The following is an 8,719-nucleotide window of genomic DNA, read 5'->3' as shown; positions in this document are numbered from 1 at the left end:
CGGTGTTTTTGACTATCACGTAATTGTCCAGTAAGCCAAGTTTAATATAGTTACAGGACTTTTCTATTGGCTTACAATGCATGTTCATATTGATGTCTAAGTTTAAAATTTGTGGAGTGGAAAGCTTTCCCACTGTCTTTCATAGCATGGCAGAAATGAACCTGACAGAGTTACCTATCCAGTAAAATTAGCCAAGAAGCATGAAATGTCATGTTAGAAGATGCCAAGCCCAAAAAAACTGTATAATGGCATAACAAAGGAATGCCTGTTACTAGCACATATCCAGACAAGTGTTAGAAAGGTGAGCTTGTTATACAATCATTTTAAAACAATATCTTAACTTTTACAAGAGAAAGGGTTTCAATGATAGAAACAACCAATGACAGGTAAACCTCCAGTAGCCTCCGGTACTGGACAGCTTCCACCTACACTGCTGTAGTAAGCGTTTCTAGCTAGCTTAAAAGTTTGTGTCAGGTTCTATCTCAGTTATAAGTTACCAGAGCTGTTATTTAGCTGGAATCTTGCAATCACCAAACAGCTGAATTCACTTTTAAATGGTGGTAAAATAGAAATATGTTGAATATATGATTAATGCAGTTATGACTTCCCAAGACATAAAATGTATATTAGCCCACGTTGTTGTCATTTAATTATCTTGAAACAGTTTACCAAGAAACAAAGTTCGGCTAATATAATGAGGTTTATGTTTAGGCTAATGTGCAGTAGCAGGAAATGCACAGGTGTAATCAATGATGATTAATTAATGGCTGCATTCCATTTAGGTTTGTTCCTATCAGGGTCTAGGGATTGTGCATGCTCACTTACTGGTCTGGTTTATTGGGACTCTTGAATGGAGCAAAGCCATCATCAGTATCAGTATTAGTTTCAGCTGTGCTCTTCCTGCTATGACAACTCAAAATATCTGCTGTGACAAAGGCCTGTTATTTTAGATGTACGTAACTCCATTAGGTAGGTCATGTTTCCATTCTTGGTCCTTGGTATGTACGACGGATTTTATAGTCAGACTAATATTGGATTTTTGAAGCTGTTACCGATATTGACATTTGAGAGTGAAAAAAAAATATTGGCTGATAGCTGATATCATTTTGTGAACATTAAATATCTAAATATTTTTTAAGGACTTTTACCTCGACATGTAAGCGGGACATTTTTCAGTTGACAGATAAACTTCTCAGTGGTCTCTTGTGGACAAACTATGTAATTGCGATACTTTTTCTAAACTACCTCATACATACACTACATTATTTGTCATTGCTGTCCTGTTCAGATGATTTACCGGTCTAGCTCTAGTTGATATACCTATTTGGAACATATTAGAAAAAGTTAAGAGAATAAGTTGTGTATTCTGTCTGTAGCTCTGTGTGTGCATGCGTGTGCGTGTAGGGGAGGGGGGTCGCATGAATGGGGCAGGAGGCAGACTGGATAGCCCACTCTTTGATCCTCCACATAACAAAGGCACCTATAAAGGCGTCCATACAGGCTGAGGCTGTAGCATTGTTCTGCTGAGGAGACTATAGCTCATAAAACCATTACCATTATCCCTACACAATACCTTTTCCAGCACCTACTTAAGACCTCAAATCACTACTGTATATGGCTACGCTGCTTGCCAGTTTGCATTTTGTCACTCTGTGATCCCATGAACTTCTAAGTATACAGCCATGCCCATGGCCCCAGGGCAGGCATTTCCTATACGGGCCCCACCTCACTGTCATGGTCGCCGTTCTGCTCTGCACACTGCAACTGCCCACCCCTCTAAAACCAGATTTACCCAGAACTATTGAAAGTAGGCTAGTATGCCAATTTATATGACAGTGCGAATTTACCATTTAATCATACATGTATTCATCTTTCCCATTATGCTAGTTCTTTTGGGCCCTTTATGGTCATGGGGACCCTTGCGTTGGACTATTAGTAATTTACTGTAAAAAAAAAAATAAATCCAAGAGACATCTGAACAACGCATTAACTGATCATAACATCATACAAAGTGGACCTAAGTAACCACCCTTGTCACTACAGTATATAACGGGAGTGGCTTCACTGTAGCACCAGTGTACCTTGCCTGACTGAGCCCGCCCCTAGCTGGGGAGAGAGCTGGTGCACAGGCTTGCAGCGGAGCCCATCGCAGTAGACTGTCTGAGCAGCCCACCCCTCTCTGCAGTATGCATGTTCGCCAGGGAATCCGCGAAGCGCTCACGTCCCAGCAGTGTACTTTACCGGCCAGAGACCATCTACTGAAGAGTCGAGGATAATAAAATTGGATGTGGCAGGCGGACCGGAGGCGGAAAGCCCGGAGTGACCGGAGGAATACAGTATTACTACAGGAATACAGGCTGCCGCTCTCCTCTGAACGTGGACAATCATGCATGTGCTCTTCTGGGGCTTGGGGTTCCTACTATTCCCTGATTTCTTGAATGTAGTCGCATCTACGGGGAGATTGCTTTTGAATTCAAGCACAGGTAAAGACTGTCGCTCTGACATCCCCCCGCTTTTTCTCTTATCGAGTTATTTTCTAACACGGAGGTCAGAGAATGAATGAGTTTTGAATTCAGCCAAGCACATGACTTGCAGCGCTTTCTAGTTACCTAAAGTTCACTGATTGTCATTTCCTTGCAACGCTGTAAAACAAGTGATTTTTCAAGAAAGTAAACATTGATATCTAAATCATAATCTACAGATTAACACATCTAGGCTTGTTGATTTGTACTGATGCTGTTGGACTACCACTTAATCCTTAATCATTGTTATTCTTCTGCCTTTATTCCCCAGGAAAAGAGGAGATCGGCGCGTATGAGATTGTAACACCGGTGCGAGTGAATGAAGCCGGTGACAAGTTTCCAACCAGTGTGCACTTCAAGAGGAAAAGACGAAGTTTGGATGAGAGCACCGGCAATAGTACGGATCACTGGGCCTCGCCAAATATCCACTACAGGATATCTGCTTTCGGACAGAACTATCACCTCAACCTCACGCTGGAATCGGGATTTATCGCACCTCTCTACACTGTGACAATACTTGGAGTACCCAGAGGAGATAACATAACGGGTTTTGCGACAGATGGGGTGGTGGAGGAGGAGGAGGAGGACACGGAGTTAAGGCACTGCTTTTATAAAGGACATGTAAATGCACAAGCAGAACACGCCGCAGTCATCAGTTTGTGCTCCGGACTGGTGAGTTTTTACGCACGGAGACTCGCCGTGCATGTGATGACTTTACGACAGGGTGTTTTACTTTTCCACCATGGCTTTTTAGGCACCATTATTGCTTACACAAGGCTTGAAAAGCTGCCTCACCATTGCCCGAGAAAAAAAAAAAATCTATTTTGAAGTTTTGCGCACACGTCCCATCTTTGCGCGCTATCAAATCAAGTCATTATTAGTCAGTCTATTATGGCGTTTTTTTAACATCTTTGTATCATAAGTCAAAAACATAACTGCGAATCCTCATTGGCTGTATAAAATTAAATAAGTGAAATTGGAAACAATTTTAATAACCTAGATTTTTGTTGAAAGGAAAATAAGAGTTGAGACTGCATGGCTTGTCAAAACTGATATTTGTTTCTGTTGATTCTGTTGTGGGCTGCTTACAGAGACGAAAGAACTCTTAAATTTGCAGAGGATTGTCCTGATTTGTGGTGTCCATTATCTACAGTCGAGTTTAATGAACACTCTGCTCTATATTTTACTTCCATGCCTCTCTCTGGTCTCCCGGTAGTCGGTGACGTGTTTACGCACGCTAGTACAGCGGGAGTACGGGTGGTACTGACGTCATCATGAAATGGTCCCACTCCCGGGCTTGCTGAAGCATGACTTTTTGAGTGGAGCAAAAGTGCACTCTGGGTTTATACATAGAAACCACAGTGAGGTGACAGATATAAGCAAGGGGTCAATTTCTTCCCTAATGACAAATCAAATACAAAATGCTTTGAATGCTCTGCTCCGCCAAGAGCTTCAGGGAGTTGAGCTGACATTTATGGAGCATATCTTATTATTTATTCAAGACCTCTGAGGGCATATCATTTTAGAACAGGCAATACTGCCAGTGACCACAATTGTATTTATTTCTGTACATCCTAGAACATTGTGACACTTGTTGTCCTGCAGGAACATGCTCTTTGCCTTGCCAGCTCCCCTCAATCAAAGTGCAGGTCCTAACACAGTAATAGAAATAGTGTCTTGCTTAAGGGAACATGAGCAGGAAGCTTCTCCCTTGTGTCTCCTTGCTGAAGAACAGTCCAGCCCGTTGCACATGCAGGAACATGGATTGTTGTTATAATAATCATGTTTGCTATTATCAGGGATTATAAATATGACTTGTGCCAAACATAATTGTGTCAAATGTATTTCAGCCTGCAGGCATGCCATGACGGTTCTCCACCCAATGAGCAACAAGTGAAATGTGCTTGCGTTGGCATGTACCTAATCTGGCACATCATGGACCTCCAAGTTATCGAGTTGCACTAAATGTGCCACGTGAAATACATGTAACAGGGCTTTCTGCATGCTTGCCAAGAAAGCAACAACATGCATTCTCTCTGTTGCCCTGATAGGCATCATAGATCACAATAATCTTTTCCTTCTGTTTAGGGACTACTCTTACATGCATGCAAATTCACTTATTTCACCTTTTTATGAAAGCCCTTAGGCCTTGGCATTGCTTATTTGTTTTGCTAATGGATGGTAAATGAGCCACATTCCAATGTTGCTTTCTGTAAATATTTTTTAAAGTAAATATACATTGCATTAGACTGGCATAGCAGCTCACTGATTAACAAGAAGATCATTAAACTTTATAATATTCCCCTTGGTCCCGTCATTTTTAGATTTGACAAGTTGTCTCCATGTTTGTGTATTTTGTTGATTCCTGAAAAGGAATACTCATTCATAGAAAATGGATGGATGGAGACTAACTGTTATGCATTTTTTCTGCTTCCAGCTTGGGACTTTCAGGTCTCCAGAAGGGGAGTATTTTGTGGAGCCCCTTCACAGCTATCAAGGAGAACACTATGAAGAGGAACACACAAAACCTCATATTGTATACAGAAAGAATGCCCCCAAGAAAGAGACATCCGGGGAGGACTCAGCTTGTGACACTTCAGGTATGGTGTGTTACATGATGGATTTGCATGCATGCAATTTACACAGACAGCCTCCGCACAAATATACACACACATAGATCACACAAACATACACTGATGCAACCTTAATGCTGCTACACATATGCTTGCAAACATAAATGCAGGCATGCACAGTTACTGCACATGTACACAGACTTCACCACTAAGCTGGCCAGGCCAATCAGCAGACTTGAATATCTGCTCCACTAAACCCTCACCCAGCTGGTCAGCACACTGCTGCTTCTGAGCGTGGACCTTTCAGGAGCTCTGTGTATGTATGTGCTTGTGTGTATTCATGCAGTACATGTGCTTGTGAGTAAAGCATTAGTCAGTTTTTTTTTTGTCTGTATATGCATGTGTTATCAGACCTTTAAATTAGTTCCTACAGATGTAAACAGGCGTAATCATTGCGTCACTCCCAAAGTCCCCACTATCATTTGTAACAGGAACCGATTATGTAATAGTAACTGAGCTTATTGAGCTATTAGAGTGATTGTAGTGTGGTATTAACATATATGACTTATCTGGATCAAACAAATAAAGCTGGTATGTGTGGCTGGATATTATGTAGATTTTGAAAGAAAAACATTAAAAAAGTGAAGTGAAAGAAAATGGCTTTACAACACTGGATTCTTAATTGTAAAATCACAGAAAATGTTATTATAATTGTTAAAATAGTATGATATTGTTAACTATTCAGTTGTTCTGTGCTATTTATTGTGACATAGTCATGAAATGTCACTATGTAATTTATATATTTTCCCCATTAATAGGCCACTAATGGAAGTGTAGTGACCGAATTAAACTGCAAGTATGGTGTGAAACCATCTCAGTTCACACATCATTTCATAGCTTGCACAGTTAGCGCATACAGCTGCCACACAGTAGTGAGGAAGCTTTCCAACTCTCACACAGGAAAAAAATCATTTGGAAGTTCACCCCTGTATCATCCCATCTCAGTTTACTGGCTGAACTTCCTGTTGACTCTTGTACTTCCTCTGCCTCTTTGATAAGAAAGTTGGGTAGACCCACTGCCATGAACATGCAGTGTAAATTGTATAAAAGCAAAGTGATGCCAACTTGAAACTGTCAAATAATCAAATTTAAGACAATAAATCTGAATATATTTTCTTTTCGTCTGTTGGACATCTTTCAGCAGATTCCTTTGACCCGTTCTGTAATACAGTATTTGTGTGTGTGTGTGTGTGTGTGTGTGTGTGTGTGTGTATCTTTGATATCATAGCCTGAGGGAACATACATTTGACTAAGAGCCATTTTAGGCAAGAGTGATTCATCTTTGTACAAAGCTCCATTGTTATCTTGTATGTTTTGAAGTAGAGAAAATTGTTCTTTTTGATCAGACTCATAAATCACGGACACTTTAAGTGTAATGTAACATGTTGTAGTCTAGTTTCCTGTTAATAGGTGGTGATGCATTGCTGGTGGTCCAGAAGGTTGATTTACATGTGCTGAGAAAACAAAAAAAAAAAGACCAAGATTCAGCAGTTTTGTTGCCACATAATGATAAAATCTGACTTAATTTCTCTCAACATTGAAGTTCTGCTCCTGCCCAGTAGTTGCACTGTCTTCTTTTGGTGTGTGCACTGCAGTTTGTGCTCCATTTTTTTATGGCTGGGTGCCAGGTTTACCTAGCCTGAACTCTTTGCCCTCCTCTCTCCCCTCTTCTGAGAGAGAAAAAAGGCACTCCAGGCAGTGTTCATTTGTCAACCCGCTCTGAGCAACAATAAACAAAGGGAAAAGAGGCAGCAACATATTTTAACAATACCAACTTACAGACAGCCAGCTCACCTCATGCATCTCCACCTTTAAAGGCATACACCACATGTATAGCTGAGTAGCTAACACATTATATCTTGTCTTGTTTTCCTGACCCAGTGTATTTCCCATCATCCCTGCATCTTTGTGTATTTACATATGCTCCACTCCTTCTGGCTTCTCTCTCTAGGACACAAACACAGACATAAGAGGCACAAGCTGAAGAGAAGGCAGGCAGCAGGGGTGACCACTGTGTCTAATGCAGCCCCCGTGGTCAGCGCTGGTATATTCAGTGACATGGAGTCACTGAGTGCCGTTCTGACCAGAGATGCCTTGCTCAGATCAGAGAGCAGCAGTGCTAGCGCTAGACCATCAAATGATAGCAGTGGTGACTCAGGACCTCACAGGAGATCAAAGCGTTTCCTCTCCTACCCGCGCTTCGTTGAAGTCATGCTGGTGGCCGACAGCAAAATGGTGGAGCATCACGGCAGCAACCTACAGCACTACATACTCACATTAATGTCCATAGTAAGTTCTGATATATCAAAGGGGCTCAAGGCTGCTAATAGAAAAATGTTTGGTTGTGAGAGGGGGTCGGCTATGCGATTGCAGTGTGTTTATGTGTCTGTATACTGTATATATGCACATATTGACAGAAAATAGCTGCATATGTACATCTGCATTTGTATAGTAGATGTATGTCCCTGCACTGCTTTGCTGTTTGTGCTGCAAGTCCGTCAGCTTGCATTTGGAGGAGGGCTGTGGGAGGGAAAAGGGCAGCCCAGGGCAGGGGTAAACACCACTTTCAAACGGCCAGGGGGAGGAGAGGGCAGCTTGAGGCAGAGCCTGTCTGACAGCTTTGATGAATGTTAAAAAATAAGCTCAGGTATGTCACATAGACCGCATACTCTCGGCCACTTCAAATACAAGCTTCCGCAGGCGTCTGAGGCCGGCAGTCCTCAGGGGGAGGCTGAGATGACCTATATTCTGGTCTTGGCAAAGGCTGCTTTCTCCACAGGGGCGCAGGCCATTATCAACTTGATCCTCCAATCAACCAAATTCTCTGGTACTTGCTTGAAACTGCAGGATGGCAGTCCATGATCAAGATACCAGTAAATATACTGTGTCACGTTTAAGCTGGTTTACGTTAATGAAAACACTGTAATGTATTGAGCCTCATAGTAGAAGTAATCATAACTGCATGTTGATGTTTTTTTTTTCTTTTATTCAGGTATCTTCCATCTACAAGGATCCCAGCATTGGCAATCTGATTAACATTGTGATTGTGAAGTTAGTCATAATAAACAACGAGCTGGTAAGTGACATATTTGCATATTTACGTCCATAAATATGTTGTGTCTACACATTTGACAAATGAAATTTCACATTTTTCTCTCACTTTACATTTTTTTTTAGGATGGTCCCGTCATTTCGTTTAATGCACAGACCACTTTAAAGAACTTCTGCATTTGGCAGCAGAGTCAAAATATCCTGGATGATAATCATCACTCCCATCATGACACTGCCATCCTCATCACAAGGTATAAGAAAAAAATATTTTTTTGATGCATATAGTATCAGTTGCTTCAAAGGCTTGGATTAAGTAAATAAAGAGGATCCTTGAAGGTTGGGACCTTTGTACAGTGTCATTGACCATGACCCATTATCTATGTCCTCACCACAGGCAAGACATCTGCAGAGCAAGGGATAAATGTGACACCTTGGGTAAGTGGATTTATTTTCAAATGGGCTGACTTATAACCACAAACTTTTATATGCTTTACATGCTGAAAATGATAAAGG

At 41.4% G+C, this 8,719-nt stretch overlaps 1 protein-coding gene across 3 annotated transcripts in view; it reads left to right on the top strand.

The window, feature by feature from the left end:
- Positions 1-1,573: 1,573 nt before the first annotated feature.
- The window catches only part of adamts9 (ADAM metallopeptidase with thrombospondin type 1 motif, 9), a 45,889-nt gene continuing 38,743 nt past the window's right edge, over positions 1,574-8,719 (top strand). For 2 of the 3 annotated variants that reach the window (XM_044348941.1, XM_044348940.1), the window contains exons 1-7: positions 1,574-2,483; positions 2,794-3,194; positions 4,960-5,122; positions 7,107-7,444; positions 8,148-8,231; positions 8,333-8,457; positions 8,601-8,641. In XM_044348941.1, the coding sequence (XP_044204876.1) occupies positions 2,387-2,483; positions 2,794-3,194; positions 4,960-5,122; positions 7,107-7,444; positions 8,148-8,231; positions 8,333-8,457; positions 8,601-8,641 (1,249 nt within the window). In that variant the 5' untranslated portion in view covers positions 1,574-2,386. The remainder of the gene's footprint in view (positions 2,484-2,793; positions 3,195-4,959; positions 5,123-7,106; positions 7,445-8,147; positions 8,232-8,332; positions 8,458-8,600; positions 8,642-8,719) is intronic. The other variant, XM_044348942.1, reaches the window with a different exon arrangement.

The sequence above is a fragment of the Thunnus albacares genome, chromosome 4 (genome assembly GCF_914725855.1).
Source record: "Thunnus albacares chromosome 4, fThuAlb1.1, whole genome shotgun sequence".
Lineage (NCBI taxonomy): Eukaryota > Metazoa > Chordata > Actinopteri > Scombriformes > Scombridae > Thunnus > Thunnus albacares.
Note: the sequence above shows the minus strand (reverse complement) of the source record. Positions and strands in the feature narration are given on the sequence as shown.